The following is a 21,429-nucleotide window of genomic DNA, read 5'->3' as shown; positions in this document are numbered from 1 at the left end:
TAAAATTTAGAATTTAGTAGAGATCATGTCAAAAGGAATACGACTACTATGTAGATTAGAAGACAAAAGTTATGGTAACCTTAGACTTCTGACAAAACCGCTAAACAAGAATTTAGTAGAGATAATGTCAAAGGGGATGGGACTACTATGTAGATCAGAACACAAAAGTTATGGTAACCCTACCTATGTGATTGAAGATCCCATGAAATATATTCGTAAGGGTACATAATAGGTTACTTGTTGTCTTATAGCATTATCACTATTTTGTAATCTTCATTTTATTTAATAGAGATTTTCTTTATTTATGAGTCCTCCCTATGACGAGGTAGTGATTATTGCAATGATTTAGGTTGAAAAATTAAACTCTTAATGAACTCTATAGCCTATATTTTTTTGCATGGTGGTATGCTGAAATTGCATGACACACTTCATGGAGGTTCACTTATGTAAGTGTGGAATTGGGTCAGTTCCTAGGAGAGTTAAACAGGCTTCTTTAGAGTACTCATAAATCCAGAGACACAGGGCCATTAAAATGTCAAATCGTAGAACAACAAAACATTGTGAGAGTTTAATGTAAGCTTGTAGTCCTCTGCCTTACACAGAAAGAATATTAGTTCATAAAAACTATAAGTTTCACCAAGTTCATATAAGACAGAGTTAGTTGTTTAGTGGCTGGTTCATAGCCCAAAAGTCACTGCTTCATATGCATTAAAACTCTATAGACAAGTTGAAGATAAATGAAATTGGGTATTTTGAAATACGTAGGGGGATTGTTAGAGATTGAGTTGGTATTTCAAAATACTAATATCCCACCTTACTTAGATAAGAGAGAATAACTTGGTTTATATATAAAAACCAAATATGATGTAATAATAAGCCCATAAAGAGAAGGCCCACACGCAAGAAAGCAAGCCCAAGAGAGGAGCTTGGTTGAGGAATATATTAATTGGGTGCTCGCGCCCAATAACCCACGCATAGGGGGAACCCCCTTCTTTCCCCACGGGAATGTCGTGTATGTGCACGGGCTAGACCAGCTTTTATGTTTTTGCCCTTTGTTTTAATTTTATTTATTTTTAGTTCGAATTATATTGATAATTCGATTCCTAATCGAATTAGAATTTATTTTAAATCATTGTATAATTATAATTCAAAGTTACAGAGGAAAACGAGCTAGGACATATCTATTTAAAGAGCCAATCATATCACACTATGATTATATAGAAAATGCTCTCTGTTCTACCTTGATTTCTTTGCCTTTATCATTACACTTTTGTTGTTCTAAACTATCGCGTTAAAGTGTAACATTGCGATAATGCTCATTGTATCTTTGAGATCAAACCGCCTTTTAGTCATTTTTGCACCACGATATTATATCTTGAGACGCGGAATTTGGTCTTAAGGACAGTGTTGTTGCACGCCTTGACTTTTTTTTTGGGTTTTAGTCTGGTTTTCCCACCAAACTTCCCCTATTTTTTGTCTTAATTTTCCAACAATAAGCACTATGTATTGAGTGAGTTTTTAATCAAGAGTCTCTAACTTTATTAAAGCAAGAGATAAGTTAAAAGATTAAAAAATATATAAATTTCAAAATAGTATAGGACAAGATAGAGTGCATTGGAGTTTTTTTTTTTTTTTTTTTCCTTTCAATTTACCTCTAACTTTAATATAGTGTGATCATACACACACACACACATATATATATATATAGAGCCGGCCCGTACAATATATATATATATATTGAGAGCTGGCCCGTACAATATGATGGATATTTTAACATTGTTGCCCCCATTTAACTCCAAATTAAACACTCAGATATTTGTTAATTTTTTTATCTCAAGCTTAACTCGTAAAACCTCTTGGAATGATTGAAGAGGTTTAAGGTTGGAATCCACTTAGTAGTGAAGACAAACTTAGATTGCCATCATATTATCATTAAAAAATATATATAAAACGCGTTGGGGGAAGCAAGTATATTTGATTATGTATTATCGAGTGTCCGCGTCCCAGCACCAGGGGCTGTAATTAGAAGGCCAGAAAATACCAATATGTTTGATCGAATTGGTCAAAAAATGACAGAGGAAAATGACACTGTAGTATCTACAGAATATGGCATACATCGACCATTTATGTAGTTACGTTTGCGATATATATGCCTCACTCAAACATTACTGTTGCTAGCCGGCTAGCTACTTGCAACTCAAAACTTCATTGATTGACTCTTTCTCTTTTCTCCATGGCGGTTCATGTATATACGAGCCCACAAATGCTTACGATTAACCAAGAACTTTGCTCTGGATTGACCATTTAGAACCCGAGGTATCACGGTTGATGTAGTAAAAACAATACGTCCGAACTGAGGATCTTGCCCCGGACGAGTGCGCTCAATGAAAACATCTTGCACCACGTCGCCCCATTTGCTGCAAAACAATACAATGCAACAATCGCCGGCGCAAAAGCAGGCAACAAAATCCAAGTGAGAGAATAAATTGAGCAAATTAAAGCAGTTTTTCTTACGAGATGAAGAAGTTGATAATTTCTTCGCGGGTTAGAGGATGGCCTCTCGAAAACGTCAAGAACATGGTCCTGACATCTTCGGGATAAAATTTGGAAGCTTCAGGATTTAAATTTGATTCTCTTGCTGCTTCAGGTATGTGTGCATAACAACCCTTGCCAAAGGGTCTATCTCTACTAAGCACAGGCCTGGTCCCTGACTCATCAACTTCAATAGCCCCGCTTTCACCAAATATTTTGTCACAGACAGTTTCCATAATGTGCATGTATCGCTTGCACATGAAGTCCCGGCTGTAGTTCTTTGTCTCTTCAAAAACAGGGGTGTGATGCAACACTGCTGGTTCTGTTTTGTCGGGCTGAATGTATTCCAGGCAAAGCAATGCCTCGTTAAAGAGGGCTTCGATGGTTTTGTTATTTTGGTAATTTATCGTTCGTATCAAGTCGTGGTAACCAATCTCCTCTAGCAAGAGCCAAAGTGCTATTGTCGTCTTCACTTGTTGGGGATTTTTGCCCAATGTGCCGACCATTCTGTTGAAGAGTGCTCTCTCTACTGTGTAGAATAGCAACAGGTCTACGAGGCTTCCTATTTCGGCCATGCTTCAGCAACTAATTTGAACTAGATCACAAGTGCACTGATGCATGATGATAAAGGTTTTTTACTTTTTAGGGGTTTGAATTTTGTTTTATTTTTTCAATTGCTATAAATAAGCAAACGAAGGGTTACAAAAAAGCGACTCTTTGGGACACGGGCTTGGTTTTATGACTCTTTGGGAAAGAAAAATGCATGTTCGTCTTCTACAGAGAGTAATGCTGTTGTGTTTAAATGTGACCTTCCCATACCCCTATTAATGGAAATTTGTCTATGTTATATATTGACGTAAAGAAAATGGTTGCTAATTGATTAAGAGAGCGTCCCTGCCTACTTTTTTCAGCACATAGGATATTAGGAAATGGAGTTAAGACTTTATTATATAGAATGTAACATACAATAAATTTATGAATTGTCAGCCATGACAATTAAATTATTTCACATGCTGTAATTTTTAATTTTAGGTGATAAACTCAGGAATTAGTATACGTTACATATAATATAACATAACATATGATCTGGGGAAACGAACATGACTGTGGATCTTCGTCCCCCCCCCCCCCCCCCCCCCCCCCACTATGCTCTTTTTCGAGACGATTCTTATTAACATTCAACTTGAGGAATTGTTGTTCCCCCGCAAATCAAAATTGACGGGCAGTGGAAGAGGATAACACAGCATCATTGGTTAATTTGAGCTTCATCAATGAAGAATAAAAATATTGCGAAAAATAGTGCACATAAATAAGAAAATCGTAAGCAAATCGTATTACAAACATTTTATCCATCTACAAATGAAGAATCTTCTTCCATAACGTGAAGTCTAACAAATAACCCCGAATTCGTCAACGATCTGATGGATCAACTTGATAGTATCCACAGACCCATATTATTCTATTGTGGGTGGTCAATATGTTAATTTTATTGGCAAAAATTATTGATAGGATAAAAAGTGTATACGATTTGAATTACTTGGGTATGCACCACACCCTTTCATCATATTCTTTAGAGTCTTGCATTTCGAAGCTGTTGTTTCAGAAGAGGCCTGATGTATTCATGGTAGCCATCAGGCACAACTGAGTCATTTAGAGGATCCTTCCATGCTTCCTCGTAGAGTTTCGGGTACACATTTCCATCATACCGTCCAAGGACCGAGCCAAGATAGTGGTCGGTGTAATTAAACGCATCGACGAGTGCAATAGCATTAGGTCGGACCTAATATCATGATCAATTGAAAATTGTAATTTTATCTAGTAACAATCATTTATAACCAGGCAAGCAAGCAAATATAATTGAATTATTTGACACGAGTAAATACCTGGGAATATAAAGATCTTAGCTGTTCATTAGCTAGGGAAGCTTGCTTGGCAGTAATGCAGCCAGTGGAGACGAAATCACCTAGATGTTTGTGAACAAGATGCAAAGCATAGATGTTGCATAAGATCTCCAAAATTGGTTTCACCCCCTTTCCTGGTATGTCCTGCTGCAATTTCTCAATAAACCTGAAAACAGAAGTGTGCACTTTTTAAGACAAAGTTCACAAATTAAAAGGAGGTATAGAAGTCACAAGAGATTATTTGGCATTCAACTTCATTTATGAGCAGCATCAACATATAGAATCATTGCAGATGTTGCCAATTCACTTATAAGTGCAAGGCATTGAACATAAAATCGATGTTGGGATTTAACTCATTTAGTGTCCAGTCAACAACAAATAACTTTGCAGCATATCACCGTCATGTCCAGAAAAAAGCCCTTCAAGTTTTTAAGGATTTTTCAATTGGATAAAGAGGGAACTCACTTGGAAACAACAATTAGCTGGCAATGAGCAACAGCTGCCTCAACTAAATCAGCTGCCAGTTCCGCAAAACCTGAATATAGAAAGAACATTTACTTCATGAGACCCTGAGCCTAAAAAGTTTTAAAGAACCTATATCAAGGATGAAAAGATTACCCTCTTCTTGATTTGTAAACTTGCTCAGGTTTTGAGCACAGGCCACAGACATCCTAATAGCCCTTGCTTCAAAGGCCTCCAGTATGGCAGAAGGATTTAACCAATCTTCAGCTGCAAGACATCAAATAAACACGGTTAAAAAAGCAAGTATTAGCATGTGTAGGAGTCAGGGATGAGTACCTGTCCGAGTGTTAAGACACCAGAAATTGGATAATTAATCCTAAGTTAATCTAAAAGCTGATGGTGCGATGGTTTTATATTTTTAGTGATAAAGGTGAGTTCTCATGTTCAAATGGTGTCATGTTGTGCCAACTCAGGTACAAAGGGATGATGAAACATAAACGATAGACTGAAAAAAGGCAACAATAGTGCTTTGGAAGGGCTGAGAGGAGAGGGAGAGAGAAATATTACCTTTTTGGACGCCACAATGACATTGCATCAATTGTTCTGCCCGTCCCATATAAGTTGTTGTCCCAACAGGCATATTTCCGGATCCCAGCTGAGATACGGTCTTCATGAGAAACCTTGCAACCTAAGAGAAGAATTTTGTTGATATTAGTAGCAGTTTAAAAGAACAAGATCCCAGCACTAAGATAGTTCGGGTCAAAGAGTAGACCAAACCAAGCATCAATATGTTATGACAGCATAGACATGATATATCTTAATTTAAAAAGGGAAAGATATTAAAACAATAATTCCGATACCTGTAAGAGCAGCACAATATTGTCTCCTTCATATGTACAGGCAGGCACATAAACTGCAAATAACTCTGGCAAGCCGCTACTACATAAGTAACCGTGGCCACCACATAATTTTCGACATTCTTCAATCCCATCCTGCAACCAAAGAAATTCCAAAGAATCAAAAGCATCCCAAAGAAATTCCAAAGACTCAAAAGCATCCCAAAAAGTTTGATATCTAAAAATAAGTGCTGGTGAACAGATATCTCGAAAATATAAAATGCTATGGCCATAAAAACAAAGCCAGCCAACTGACAGTCATCTAGCCAACAACTAATGGAAACATTATTGCACAAATACTAGATTCAGCAGTGCAGATAGGATCAAAAGCCCTGAATCGAGTGGTGTATATCAGTAATGAATGAACCTAAACTCAAAAAATTCTCCCAAAATAAGCCACACCAGGAACATCCCAACTTCATCCATAATCGTGCTTTAAAAAAATTGGGAGCAGATTATGTAACTGTCTCAAATCTTCAGTGTACATGAAACGATCTGCCCACTTGTAACATATTGTCCGCTTTGGGTTTCACAAATATGTCCTTCACTCTCATGGTTTTGTCCTCAGTATGGCCCATGTCCACCCAGAAGGCCTCTTTCCAGGTTAGTGGGGGCGGCCGTTTTTAAGCTCATTACTCACATCATTCCCAAGAGATGTAGGATGTCACGGTACTACTACATAATCTAGTTCAGCACTCTTATTCAACATTCATAATGAGTAGTTTAAGGAAGCCATATGGATCCTTCAGTATGTTGTTATTAACAAATACAGTGAAACCAGTAGACATTAAGAAACTTGACAATTACACTCAACTGTGTTTGGCTTAGTATACATGTAAGTGTAAATTCAACGTAAGCTGAAACCTATTGTAAGAACATACAAAGAGCAAGTGAGAGAAAACCAAATCATAGAAACTAATAATAATAAATTCAATTAAAAAATTACTAAAAGATTTAAGATTTAAAAGGGGGTCAAGATCAGTTTCAGTAACATACAGCAGTGGCAGTAGTAGTCAGAGACTTCAATCCTGCAGTACATGCATGAGCCTCAGGCAACGTCGAGAAATCATTGGCTTGCAATCTTTGGGTCACATCCGTATAAAGCCATTTCAACCACTCACCAACAAACCTGAAAGCATAGGCGGACGCCAGCAATGGGAAGAGTCTATTTTGCTGAGTTTTGTAATCAATCACCTAGAACATGGAAGCAGAAATATTAATAAAAGTACTTTGTAACAAATTGGAAAAACAGAGAAAAGGTCACCGACAGCAAGGTGAAAACAGTTGAAAGCAGTTTTCTCTGTGTTGTATGCTACATTCGTAAACAAGAAGACTTTCACTATGAAGGCCATCTAAAGAAATATTTCAACATATTACTGCAATGCCACATATCGAAGTTGAAGAAAAAGGAATTGGATGCTCCCAAAGCTGTGAATTTTTCTTTTGGGATTTTCCTCCTATTAGTATTATCTAAAAGTTTAATACTAAGACGAATTAGAGTCACTAGGATCTTCTTCATAGACATCTTCTGGCTTAGAATTCCTATAGTATTGGGAAACAAAATATAAACTAAATCACACATGCCCAATCACCAGAAATTTTTTTTATCGCAAGCATATAAAAGGTTGCTGCCCAAACATTAAAATATTTCTCAATAATATTAAAAAGGAATGGGTTCTGTAGCAATACCTGGGTCTCGGGGCCACCATTCTTTGAACCAAATTGTCTACGGACAGCACTATACCTTGTAGCAATGCAAACAGCCCGTGATAAGGCACAGGAAGCATCAGCTACTATTGTTTGTCGTACATACACCATTGTGCCATAAAGCAACTGCCTCGGTACATTAGATTGCACATACTTCCCTTCCCTTGTTACCTGTGAAACCCTGAGATGATTGAAACAAACTTCAAATTGCTATTTCTAAATAAAAATTATGATGACAATCAGAATAGACTTTCTATGCCATGGAGAAATAAACTCAACTTATGGACTTTCATACTATTATTTGTGTGTATGCTTGGAAGCAGGGTACTAACACAACTCTTGTTCTCTGGCAGTCAATATATCAAGGTTTTTTGCAACAATGAAGATGAAGATGCTGATGATGCTCATTGGACAAATTAGCACAGATAATGACAATTTTTTTAAAGCAATTTGCTCGTTCTGCAGTCTATGCAGATTAATAGCTTCTAAACATAGGGAAGGAGAGGAGACAGAGAACCAACCGCATCAACATTTGATTCCTAGGGATGCGCACATGTTCAAATCTCAAAACACCATTGTCCATGGTGTTATACGCTCCATTTCCAAACTTCATTCCAATATCACCAATGGTTATGCCGGGAAGAGGTGAGTGATCTTCCAAGCTTCGGAGCTGTACAATGAAACCTGAAAATCATAACCTTAGCACAATTAATATGAAAATAGGCCATTTTCCATGTAATTCAGAACAATGATGTTGTACTTACCATTTACTCCATGGTCCTGACCATCAGTAATAAGACGTGCATAAACAACAGCATGCGTAGAAACTTTACCCAATCCACCGGGCCACCACTAATAACAACAACGAAGTAAAGTGAGAATGATAAGAACCTTATCAGAGAATGATCAATCAATGGAAGACAAAAACGTACCAGCATAAAAATTGATGCAGTTGTTAAGAAGTCAAATTACTTTTCTTAACCAATTTCATATAGTATTTGCACGTACAAGGAGAAGTCAAAACGAAAACAGAAAACTTTTTTTTTTAAAAGTAAAAGAGCTACTGAAGTAGCAGAAGATAATAGTGTAAGTATCATATAAATAGAATCAATCTCTCACCAACCGTATGGTAAATGCTATACATTTACTCACCTTGCTCGAAGTAAGCGTAGGACTATGAACGACAAATTCATCTGTCTGGGGATCAAAAGTTGCAGTGGTTTCAAGCCCCTGAACATTGGAGCCGTGACCAAGCTCAGTTTGCGCATAGCAGCCAATTATTTCCATCTTATATGCTAATGGTAACCACTTCTGATGCTGCTCATCGGTGCCCTGTCCTTTAATAGCTGGTACAAACATTCCCTGTCAAGAAAATGGGAATATCGGAGACAAATAGGAATTAAACCTTGAAGGATTAACAATTAAAATTGCAATGAAGGCAACAAAAGAAACTCAGAATTTTATCATCCAACAAATATGTTAATGTTACTTAGCCCCGTGTACATGACTGCGTGTAATTACAATGCCACAATAAGAAGGATTAATATACCCAATGGAGATCCGTAAAAGCAGGTTCATCCACAGAAGACCTTAACATAGATGCTTCTTCTTCTGTAATAATAAAGTATTTGAAGTTAATTTACACTATTATCCATCACAGGCCAATATTAACATACAATTGAAAGGAACAGCACTAATGTGTGAAGTTCATTAAACCCACCACTAAGACGAAGCTCAATGATCCGTTTCCATGCATAAGCTGCCTTTCTCAGTGTGTTTTTAAACAACTCCTTCCTACTTAGCATAGCCCTGTTATCCTTGCGAAAGGCCTAACAACAACAAAAGCACAACAAGCACAACAACAAACATCAGAAACCACAAAAAGGAATGCATCCTCAGCATGAAATTTCTCAAGCAGCATGAAAAAGCATTAAAATTTCAGATTTTTTAACAATATGAGCAGCCTACCATCAATGATTAATTTCTTAACGGTGAACATTCCAAAATAAATTACAAATATGACACTAAACAAAAGAAAATTAAAAATTAAAAGCTAGATTCAATTCAATTCAACTGAGCGGATCTCAATGCCATAATTTCCAAGGCAGTAACGATAACAGAAAATTAATATCATTAACAGAAACTAAAAGGGTATATAGAAGAAACTAGAATAGAGTTTTTATTTTTATATTTTTTATAGAAATATATACAGGATCGGAGGCGACGAGGCGAGCAATCCGATCGGAGACTTGGAAGGCGTGGCGGGAGCCGGCCCACACGATCTTCATCTCGTCGACATCGAACTGTGCCTTCTTCCTCTCAGGAGCAAGCTGATCAACCCCGTCCATGATCGATCGATTTGATTCAGATAAAAAATAAATATATATAATTATTGATCGATTACAACTTGCAAAAGGAAAGCTCCTCTTCTGTTATAGCTTATTTGTTCCGAATGGCGTTTAACTAACCACCCAGAGCTTATTTATAGGAAAGGGACCACCAGTTAATTATGAATTGATAAGGTTGCTGACTTGCTGCCGTTGCTCATACACGTTTTCATTTCCTTTTCCCCTTTTTCGATGCGATATTCACATTTCACAGCACGTGCTTATTTGGGCTTCTTTTGACATTGAATGTTTATTTTTCTGTGTCTTTTTGTCCTTGTTCCGTGGTCGGAAAAGTTATATATGTGTAATGTACGGCTATGGGCTAGATACTACTGGATGGCCGATGCCATGTAGACGTAGTACTGTGAGGGAAGGGGGACAAGAACCTTCATCGGAGAGTGAAATAAAACATGAAACCGTAAACTCACAATCAGTGTGAGAAATCGGAGCTCTAACTGTGTGCCTATTCAAGAATGTGCCGATGACTCATAGGCAGTGACTTGGTTAAAGGAACCATCTCAGCCGTAGCAAAAGTTAGTCTATACATACATATATTAATCTTTCGGCGAGGACATGTTTGTTTTAATAAAATAAAAATATTACTGACAGATTAAAAAATGTAAATTTTAATATATTAACAGATAAAAAGAATATAGTATTTAATATATTAAAATCTATAATATATATATATATATATAGTCTATATATACATATATTAATCTTTCCGGAGAGGACATTTTTTATTTTAATAAAGTAAAAATACTACTAACAAATAAAAAATATAATATTTAATATATTAAAATCTATGATATTTTCGTATTTTTATATACACCATCATTTTATTAAAGTGAAGATACCTCTATATATGTATATATATATATATATATATATGGGTAAGGGTTTATATGTAAATTTATAAAATTAAAATTTAGAAGGGAGTTAAGTATAACAATGATTCAGACAAAAATTAAGTTAGGATAAGAATCATTATTATTATTTTTTTTATTCAGAAAGCTTTTAAATTATGGAAATTATAATTTTCCTTTCCTTTCCTTTTTTTTTTTTTTTAAGTATAATTTTCCTTTCCTAATAAGATACATCTGTTATCGCTATTGCTCTTGCTTTGTTTTGTCGGTAAACCCGAATTTTGACTTCCAAAATAATTAAGGAAATTTGGCTCGGGCCTTGTCTTGATGAAATCGCATGCTTGCGTCGGCTCCAATTCCCTCTGATCAATCGCTCTGTTCGTTGGCAATCTCCATAATGTATGCTAGGGCTCAATTAAAGCAATTATTTACGGATTTTTTTATTTTTTATTTCCTTTGTGTTTGAGAAAAGAACGTGACTTGAATGCTTTTATTTTATATTATAAAAAATTTGAATGTAAATCTATCTATATAAATGCTCGAGCAATGATGTGTCCCCATACCCGTATGAGCGGACCACGCTCCTCGCTCTATTCCGGAATCCGGATATGCTGTCGTGGATCAACAACTTCTCTTAAATAGAATGGCAAATTGAAATTCTCATGCATTTATCCTGTATCCATAAAATACTAAATGAATGAATTCGACTTCTCTTTAATTCTAAAGCAAACGAACAACCATGGTTTGTTTTTGGTGGACCTCGAACACTTGTTTTCTCCCAGCATGTCAGCAAGATCTTAATGATTTATCAAATTGTCTATGGTAATAGATTGAATAATTACTATAGATTGATCTCATTACTATTATTTCTTTTCTTTTCTTGTCAATTGTTAGCCTACAGCTGAGTCGACAAAATTTGACACGACCAATTTACTTAACATAAACATAATATGAATAAATAAATATAAATCGTGAAAATTAACAAAATTATTAAATAAATAGTGTCTAAATCAACACATAAATTTTCTCATGCTGAATTAGAGTTTAATTTTTTGACCTATGAGTCTATGATGTGATTAAATAGTTTACCAAAACTAATTCATATTTCTATTAAAATATGCTTAAATTAATTTAAAATTAGCACGATTCAATCACCCGTTTTGCCAGTTGTAGCCTTAAGCATCCCAAAGGATGCAAGTTTGGACTGCTTTCAAATGTTTATTATCTATCGGGCAATATTTGGCTAGATCAAAACTTCTAAATTTAATTGTTTATTTTACTCTTTTGGATTCTACTTTCTACAACTGAAAATTTGAATAGGTTAAAAACTTTGAAATTTAACACATTCTAATCAAATGACAAATCAAATCAACAAGGAGCAAGGAAACACAAATGGAAAATGGTATTTCACCTATTTTACCAGATTGTTTAAAAATTTAAAAGGTAGAAAATGGGGGAGGGGGGAGGAATAGCCCAATTAGGGGTGGGCATATTTTAACCGAACCGATCCAAACCGACCATTTGGATCGGTTTCATTAGTAAAAAAACTGGTTTCGATTTATTGGATTGCAAACCGACATCACTCGATTTGGATTTCGGTTTGGAAGGATTCCAAACCGATTCAAACCGATCCAATCCAGAAATATTATATAATTACATTATATTCTAAGTTAAGCAATCTAACTAATTATATTTATCATTTTATGCAGATTTTGACAAATTAAAAATAATTGAGCCATAAGTTTTGACGGACAAGATGCACAATATTTTAATTGTCAAATATTGTTCAAGTTTATTTTTATTTTGTGAGTTTGTTTTGAATGAACAGGTTAAGAACTTGTTTATTATGATGTATTATGATGTAAACTTGTATGGATGTATCTTTAAATTATTATGTAGATATCAAAGTAGATATGAATAATATAAAAGAGGTATCAATTTGGATTACGGACACAAAAAAATAACAAATAATTTAGGTAAAATAATATAAAAGAAATGGGGTTTTAGCTAATAAGTTCAAACCGGATCCAAACCGGTTCGGTTTGAAAAAATTTTAGGTTGATATCGGTTTGAAAATAGTTCAAACCGATAAGTTTGGATCGGTTTGAGAATATGTCCCAAACCGATCCAAACCGAATTTGCCCACCCCTAAGCCCAATGGGATAGGGATCAACTTTGTTTTGTTTAAGACCGCAAACTGAAGTTAACACAGATCATTGTAAATCAGCAGTATAACTTGGTTTATATTGCAATTTAAAGAGTGTAATAGTGTATTAAAACAATTGGATTATATAACATTACAAATTTACAATCTACAGAGAATCAGAAGAGTGCTTTCTCACCAAGGTAAAACTTGAGCGCCAAGGAATCAAGCTGGCCCTTCACCGTTAGACCTAAACATGATATTTCCCTAAACAAGACACCAGCCAAAATATTTTCCTTCAATCTGGCAAGATCAGCTGGATCATTCAGAACCATGGAAAAAGGATGATCGAAGAAAATTGCAATGCCCAACTTGCTTCAAAGGCAGAGAAAATCAACCAAGGCACATATTTGTTCAATGCTTGCATGGTGGGAAGAAAATCCCATTCAGGAGTCCAATTTTGATCTCCTAAACACAATGCTTTCAAAGAACTAAAATCAACAAAGATCCCGAGCCAGGGGCAGTCAATTTTGAGTGGAACATACATCAAATTTTCTCATCAGTTCTATACTCTCTGCAAGAGTTGAGCCAGCAGTCCCAACAAAACCAACTGTAGCACAGCTGCAAACAGTTTGCTCTATGAACAAAAGAACATCAGAAAATCTCTGAGGGCAAGGCTTCTCCATCCCAGTTACTCCATACCTCAAGCCATGTCCTGCAGTTGCAAGTTTCTGAGCTGTTTGTGCAAGCAACTCATCTTCTTTTCTCAGAAAATACAACTTAAAAGAATCTGTATCCTTCGCTAAATCCCCCAGGTAATTTCCAGTCCAGTTAGTTACAGGAAGATCAGTCATCACAAAAATATTAATAGGTTGAGGACCCTTTTGCCTTAAGGAATCTAATTTTTCCTTCAAGCGCAAAAAAGTAGCTTTCCAGTGGTTCTTGAATTGCCCATCTAACAATCTGAGCTGTGCACAAAGAAAAGGAGCCTTAATGGTCTCGAAAGCATACTTCTTTCCGGCACTCAATATTTCTGGGACAAATGGAATAAATTCAATGTTTTCAATTAAAGATTGTATCCTTTGATCTCTTGGAGCCGCATTGATATCAATATAGAGCTGGGAGCCTTTGTATGGGGCCGTAAAAAGGGTTCCAAATGCCAGAATAGTGGCCGAGTCAGCTTTAGAACCTGATCCCAAAGCCTTGTATACATCTCGACGCCTCCTAACATAAGAAACTTTCTTCTTTTTCTTGAGTTGTTCATCAGGTTGGAATGGATCTAATACACCATCTTCATCACCACTTTGATATGTCCAAACGGTGGTTCTACAATCATCATCAACAGCAAAAAAACACCCATCTACATTGCCATTAAGCCCAGATAACATAGATACACATTGCCTAAGCCTATCCAACAAAGATGGTTGCGTGTTTAAGCTAATCAAGCAAGCCAAATCTACATCCAAACCACACCATAAAGATGCAAAACGCCGAAAATCTAGGACTTTAACCATGGAAGAAGATACCAAAGACGAAATATCAATAATGTCAGCCATGGAGACATACCTGAACAAAAGCAAAAGATATGGCTAAATATTTTACTAGAGCTTAAGAATCAACAATCATTTAAATAGCCTATACAAATTCACGACTGCACACAAAGCGACAAAAAAGAAGTTACCTTCCACTTCGAAGAAGCTCGATCGCGTGATGCCAGACTGAGATTCGCATCTGATTAGGACTCTGTACCCTAAACTTAGGGCAACTACCGAGAGCAACGGCATGGTGATCAAGAACCGGAGGGACAATCAAGGTCCGGTTCAGAATTCCCGCCATTAGGATCGCATTCTTAAATTCTCCAAGTTGGTTGCTGAATCCACTGTGTGGGGCATACAAGAAGAATTTTTTATCTGGGCTTATGGCTTTGGTGGTATGGCATTGTGAGAATTTGGGATCTAGGGTTTTGGATGAGAGTGAAAGGAGAGATTCGGGGATGTGATTGTAGGCAATGAAGAGGAGGAGAAATGTGAAGATTGTGATTGAGAGGAATAAGAATGGGGATCGGTGTTGGGATTTTCTCCTGCCGCCCCACGGTTTTGGGGGCTTTGAGAGAGTGAAAATGTTCTTCATGTTTCTGCTTTCAGTTTCTGGGATTTGCTCCCCCTTACGGCGTAGGTGTACTGGGCTTCTTACTCAGTCATCTAGGCCCGGGTTGATGTATATAATAAATGGCTGAAAGAAAGAGCAGCCCAAAAAGAGATTTCGCTTTTTTTTTTTTTTTTCATTTTTAATTATTCATAATAATATATAGCAGGGCTTCATTCGTAACCATAGTTAAAACTTAAAAAGGTACATAAAAAATTCAAACAAAGGGAAAAAAAAAAAAAAATTCAGCTGGGAAAGTATCCAGCCACACAACCGAGCCTGAATAACTATAAAAGCTAACTTGGCTAGAACACAAGCGGCAAGATTTAACACCATGCAAATCATGCCTAGAAGTGAAGATTCAAAAAGGAATTATTTCATTCCATTATGTCTAGAAAGTGCTGGAAGGTTTCTTATCCTAATTTATAATATTTGATTTTTGCAAGTAATTTTATTTGGCCGGTTACTTGGGTTTGATTTTTAGAAAAGGTAAGAGATTACAAAATAAATTTAAATTTTATCCACCCCCTCGTAGAAAAAATATTTTAAAAAAATGAAGAGTAAACTTAAAAGACTTTGTAAATAAATTCATTATGTCTTGTCTTATTATTATTTCTTCTTTTTTTTTTTTTTTTTGTGATGGGTTATTGCTTATCCTTTAAAAGTCGGGTACATCGTGGCGGTGAAGTGACGCAGTAATGAAATTTATGCAAGGCATCCAATAATTTTTAATATCAATTTTATTCACCTTCCTCGATTATTTGGCCAAACAATCAGAGCTCTAATCTACCTGAAAAAGCCTTCTTTACTCATGGCAACCCAGTGGGCAGCGACCCACAACAGCTATTACCCGAACCCGATGCGTTGCTCATTGGTTACAGTGACTGCAAACAGGACGCTTGATCAACATAAGCCAAATGAATCGAATTAATATTTTAAGGCAAACACAAATTGTTAAAGCTTAAAATAATTTCTAGCGAGATGCTACAACCACCTACAAGCTAACAACTGAATTAAGTTAATGACACCAACAAACCACCTTATTAAGGTATTCCACATAGGTATATGACCCGACCCGAATCCCACATCACATTATTAGTCTTTGTATTAACAGTAAAATTGTTGAGCTCATCGGCATTGAGCTAACAAACACCATCACTCCAAGCAAAAGGCATCATTAGAGTGCATGAATAGGACTGCCGCTTGAATTCATTCCAGAGCTGCCAGAGGCTGGATTAGCATGGAAGGCTGACTGCCTAGACGACCCTTCATCAAGTTTCAATGAGAGAGAAGATGGACCATTCTGACCAATAGATTCTCCCAAACACAGTTTCGACATGCCAACCAGTTCATCAACATTTATAGGACTCTTTGAATGTACTGCTGTAGGCTTCAGCACTTCATGTGTTTCCTTCTGTGTTGGCTCTGTGTTGTACGCCGACCAATATGGATAAGTAAATGGAAAGAATGGTGAGACATAAGCAGCAGGATACACCATTGGGATACAGGACTGTGAGTTTTCCGGCTTCGGAGGGGCCGGCTCTCCATCATTGGAGTTGGTAGAATCCATTGATTCACATTCTTCATCCAAAGCAGGAGGAGCAGGCAGTGGGTTGTTGCTTTGTGTTTCACCCTGCGTATGGTTGGCAGAAAACAAGTCCTGTGATGCAGCTGGAGTGTCGAGTGGCTGCACATAAGTGATACACACCAAGAATAGTTAACAAACATTAGGGGAATGATTTTAAAAGCATAAACAATTGCAAAAATGAGCATGCATTAACAGTCAAGCCCAGGGGAAGAAACCAGCTTCTGCTTTGACGGGTCCAACAAATAACAAAATGCACATGGTGACAGATCCCCATAAATTAGCCAAAAGACAATTTCTCATCTGAAGTAAATTTACTATTAATATTGTCCAGAAATAGTGGAATTTTTTACCACCAGACTTTTAACTGTCAAAAAACATGCACATGCATTTGCAGAAGATTTGAGGTCGAAAAGCCAATCAAAAATAAGGTTTCAGAGAGAGTACTAACTTCATCTGCAACAATATCAAATAGGCTGGACCGTCTTTTTCTCCTAGACACATTGCTTTGCCTGATAAAATATTTTTGAGCATGGCTGGCAACTTGAGTAGGTGTTCTAGATACAACATAATTGCGTGCAATTCCACGCCAATCACCTTTCCCCAGCTTCTGCAAACCAAGTAAAAACATCCTATGCTCCTCTTCAGTCCATGGAACACCTGCAGAACAAAATTATAAGCTATTCAGAAGAAAAACAGGACATTCAAGGCAGATAACATACAATTGTATGATCCTAATGGGCTCCTGCAATACCTCTGGAATCTAAAGGTAATCCAGAGCATCATGCTCCCATCTTAAACATTTTTTGTACTGAACAATCAGTTTTCTAATTCCATTCCTCTATCTTAAACAGCATCTAAGTGATCAATAGATAATAAACCTAAATTGGCATAGCTGACAAAAAGATGCTCTCATCAGAATATCAGAATTTTGACATGGTAACACGAATCAATAGCATAAAATTCAATTAAAATCATATTCCTTTCTGGTTGGAACAAAGACGCTAGTCCTTAATTTTCTCCTAAACCGTCTCTAATTCCAGTTCAATAACAAATTCCATACTGTGTTATTATCCAAGAAATTAAACAGTAACAACACCCAAGCAGACATCAAACTACAAAACCACCATCACGCTAGTTGCTAGCTATCCAGAGATGAGCGTGAATGACCCTTGAAATCGAATTTTCAAGCTCCTCCAGGCCCGAACTCTATGACCTAATTTTATAATACTAGAATATTTTAACACCAAAATTACAGTGAAGACAACTGGAAAAACACCGAAATTAAGCTTAAAATTACACAGAGATTTCAAAGTAGTAGGTAAACAACCGAAAACTCAAACGAATGAATAAATAAATAATTCAACCTTTCTTGCGTTCGCGACTCGACGATGACCCGGGAACGAAATCTTCCGACGCATACCCGTCAGCATGATGATCCGGCGTCTCACCGGGCGAATCAGGAGTGTTTGACGCGTTATTGTTATTATGACCCGAAGTCGAACCGGCGTAGTGGCTGAGATTGCCCATACTAGCACTCTTCCGGATTGAGCCGTCGGTCAATCGGACCCCGAAGATCTTGACCCCGCGGTTGGGGCAGGTCCGAGAGTTGTGGCCGTTGTGGCTGCAATGCGAGCAGCGCCGCGTCATTTTCTGTTCGGAATCGGCGAGCCGGATTGGATTAGGTTCGGGGTTGCGCTCTGCCGTGAGAGTTAGTACAACACGGCAATTCGGATTGGGATCTGGAGGGTCCGAATCATTACAATACCCGAGCACGGGCCGTCCTTATAATCCCACGGATGGGAGATAGGGGGTAGTAAGAACTCGAAGAACGATACGTGCTTTTATAACGACGACTGTAGGCAGTGATATGTTAGGTTAGGGACTTGGCACTTTATTTAAGGATATGAGGGGAGGCGATGATTGCGTGCTTCGCAGCTCGAGTTGGGAGTTTGTGTTCTGGTCGTTCGATTTTCTTTTTAGTCAACATTTGTTTGGACTGGTGATTTCGCGTTTGATGATGCTTCCCTTCCCTTACAAACGATTGACCTCCTGCCACAACAATTCTGCATCAAATCCACGATATGCGTGACGGGCTAGAAAATTTTTTCTTTTCTAATAATCTAAAAATCTTTTAGATAAGACAATAATTGAAAAATGGGGGATTTGGGAATACGTGAAATTACTATTTTCTTTCCGAGATGACACGTAATCACTTAGGATTCAGATTATGTGTGCACTAATTAAATGATTTTCTCCCCAAAATTGTTGGGGGAGATAATATAGTCAATCCATTCTATTGATCTCTTACTTTCACTATCAGAGTTAACTCAATTAAATTATCTTTTTGTCCTTCAAAAAAAAAATTTAATTACTTTTTTGAACAAGAATAAAATTAGAATGCAAGAATTTTTTTTTTTTGAATACTGATTAAACATCAGATTACTGCATTACACATATATTTACAACAACTGCTATTATAACAGATATATTATACTGATAATTACAATCAGATATATATAATTGAGACTTATATTATTACATTAAATTATGTGAAGTACATGCTCAGATAAATAACCCCTCACAGAGGAGGGATATCCATACTCCACTCGCATTTCGCAAGAGAGAATGATTTTTACCTATTAAGAACATTTAGCCCCCACAATATTTAATGATGTATTTAATGATGCAATTCTGTGAATGCATCATTAAATATTTAATGATGTATAAAGTGACACATTCTATTTGTAGTGATTTAACTCATGCTAAAACTTAATAATAATATCGTATAACATTATCACTATTATGCATACATTTTAAAGTTAAATAAGTGATTGTCATTAAAAAAAAAAAATCAAATTGATGGTGATAATAGTGTATATTAAATGGTCTTTGATGAAGAAGAACGAGTATAAAGAGTACTTCAACAAATAATTTTAATATCGCATTTTAAGCAAATTAGATTAATATGAGATACATAGAAAAATATAAGCTTAAAGTTCGCAACCAGATTCCAAATTCAATAGGGGACAAAATTTTATTTTACTTTAAAGGATTTGATTTTTCTCAAATATTTTTCAAATAATTTTATATTTAATGTACTTATTTAAAGTGAATTTCACGACGAACATTTAATTTTGAGCATACATTTTTGTATATTACTCAAAATTGTCGGGGGATAAATCAAATGTCTTATTGGGGGCAAATAAAACTTTTGGTTGAGATTTAAAAGTTTTTAAAAGAAAAAACGAACGGGACACCTACCCCTATTGGCTTCACATTTCTTAGAAGGTAATTGTTTTAATAAGCTTCTCAAAATAGTTTTCAAATAGTTTTATTTACTTAACAATGCGAGCTCGAGTTCAAATTTTGAGAAAATAAGGATTACATATCTCACCTCTATTTGTTTAATATTATACAAAAATTATAATTTTGCTTCCGAGTGATCGAATGTTGTTAAGAAAATGCAAGTGATTTAAAATAATAAAGTATTATAATAAATGATTACCATATAACTACACTCATAAAGCATCTTAAATCCCTACTTGCAAATATAGGAGAGATTTACTCTCAAATACATGCAATTTAAGTTCAAGCTATTAAGATGAAGCATATGATCAATCATTAAAAATATAAAATATAGGCAAGTGCTAAGTTACATGTATTGTAACTCACACTACTCACACGAATACTGAGTGAGCCCCATACCACCCACTGTTTATGTGAGTGAGTGTAAGTTACATTACATATAACTTAGGGGCTCCCTAATATATATATATATATAATACTAAATGTAACTAAAGATCATCATCATACATGGTAACACCGCCTTTTGATGAATCCATTTTGTTATTGTAATTTGTTTTTGAAATGTCATTGTAATAAAATTTGATATCGAACACTAAGTTTTACTTGGGCATATATAATTTAATTTCACATTTGATTATTGTTTTAAGGATGGAGCGTTTTAAACCCATCAAATTACTCTCTGAACTCATTTTAAAAAATAAATTCACCATTAAAAAAAAAAAAACTCAAAAATACCATTCACGAATCTCTTTCTCTACCTTGCAATTGTGTATTCTCCATCTACTCTCTTATTTTGCAAGGTAAACACTCAATTTCACTTTTATTTAACCTTATTATTATTTGTCTTTCTTAATGTATCATGATCTATATTTTGTGGTTTTTATATATAAGATTTTTTTCTTTATTTTTACTAGCTCTTGTGTTTGGTAAAAATTAATTTTTATATTTATTAACTTTCATGACGGATAAAAGTATGTTGATGTTCATTTTTAAATAATAAAATTTATTCATATTCGTTGGTAATATCAATTATTTATAGTTAAAAAAAATATACGAGTGAATTAGTGAGAATTTATGAAAATGACAAGAGAAAGAGAAGAAAAAATTAATTAAGCAAATTTTTAAAAGTTATTTATATAATAAAATTTTTAATTTAAAAGAGTGCATAGAAAATAAATTAGTTGGTTTCATCGTAATCTCTTTAACTGCCATTCGTCCATACTCAAAATTTGCCCAAAAAATAAATAAATATTGTGTAGGGTGTGTTGTGAAATGCTTGTTGATAGTTGTGCCCCTTAATTAAGGGTCCACTGCGTTACATTTTAAAATTGGAGAGTCTATGTATATTATATATATGGGAAGAAGATAAACACACCCCAGTATTTAGGAAAAAGGACCAAAATCTCTTAATGTTTAAAAAAATATATTTATAACCTAATTTATTATAATTTTATCATTATACCCTTCTAACATATATAAAAAATTATTAGATTATC

The 21,429-nt window shown here is 35.6% G+C and overlaps 3 protein-coding genes and 1 pseudogene across 3 annotated transcripts; all 4 read right to left on the bottom strand.

Annotated features, from left to right (window-relative positions):
• Window positions 1-1,965: 1,965 nt before the first annotated feature.
• LOC18047110 lies at window positions 1,966-3,643 on the bottom strand (annotated as a pseudogene).
• Window positions 3,644-3,817: 174 nt separating this feature from the next.
• On the bottom strand, window positions 3,818-9,966 carry LOC18047109 (peroxisomal acyl-coenzyme A oxidase 1). Its single transcript, XM_006440201.2, has 14 exons — window positions 9,709-9,966; window positions 9,219-9,327; window positions 9,048-9,109; window positions 8,651-8,860; window positions 8,263-8,350; window positions 8,020-8,182; window positions 7,481-7,679; window positions 6,788-6,985; window positions 5,756-5,887; window positions 5,463-5,583; window positions 5,052-5,162; window positions 4,899-4,968; window positions 4,416-4,599; window positions 3,818-4,312 (listed from the first exon to the last, which is right to left on the bottom strand). The coding sequence occupies exons 1-14, from the start codon at window positions 9,844-9,846 to the stop codon at window positions 4,103-4,105; spliced, it is 1,995 nt and encodes a 664-aa protein (XP_006440264.1). The 5' UTR covers window positions 9,847-9,966; the 3' UTR covers window positions 3,818-4,102.
• Window positions 9,967-13,000: 3,034 nt separating this feature from the next.
• LOC18047108 (O-fucosyltransferase 30) lies at window positions 13,001-15,579 on the bottom strand. The gene is made up of 2 exons (XM_006440200.2): window positions 14,576-15,579; window positions 13,001-14,460 (listed from the first exon to the last, which is right to left on the bottom strand). Exons 1-2 carry the CDS (start codon window positions 15,022-15,024, stop codon window positions 13,419-13,421), a joined length of 1,491 nt encoding a protein of 496 aa, XP_006440263.1. The 5' UTR covers window positions 15,025-15,579; the 3' UTR covers window positions 13,001-13,418.
• Window positions 15,580-15,937: 358 nt separating this feature from the next.
• LOC18047107 (transcription factor KUA1) lies at window positions 15,938-18,712 on the bottom strand. Its single transcript, XM_006440199.2, has 3 exons — window positions 17,992-18,712; window positions 17,076-17,284; window positions 15,938-16,726 (listed from the first exon to the last, which is right to left on the bottom strand). Exons 1-3 carry the CDS (start codon window positions 18,272-18,274, stop codon window positions 16,217-16,219), a joined length of 1,002 nt encoding a protein of 333 aa, XP_006440262.1. The 5' UTR covers window positions 18,275-18,712; the 3' UTR covers window positions 15,938-16,216.
• Between the last annotated feature and the right edge of the window lie 2,717 nt (window positions 18,713-21,429).

The sequence above is a fragment of the Citrus clementina genome, unplaced genomic scaffold, assembly GCF_000493195.1.
Source record: "Citrus clementina cultivar Clemenules unplaced genomic scaffold, Citrus_clementina_v1.0 scaffold_3, whole genome shotgun sequence".
Classification (NCBI taxonomy): domain Eukaryota; kingdom Viridiplantae; phylum Streptophyta; class Magnoliopsida; order Sapindales; family Rutaceae; genus Citrus; species Citrus x clementina.
This window is presented reverse-complemented; position numbering and strand designations above follow the sequence as displayed.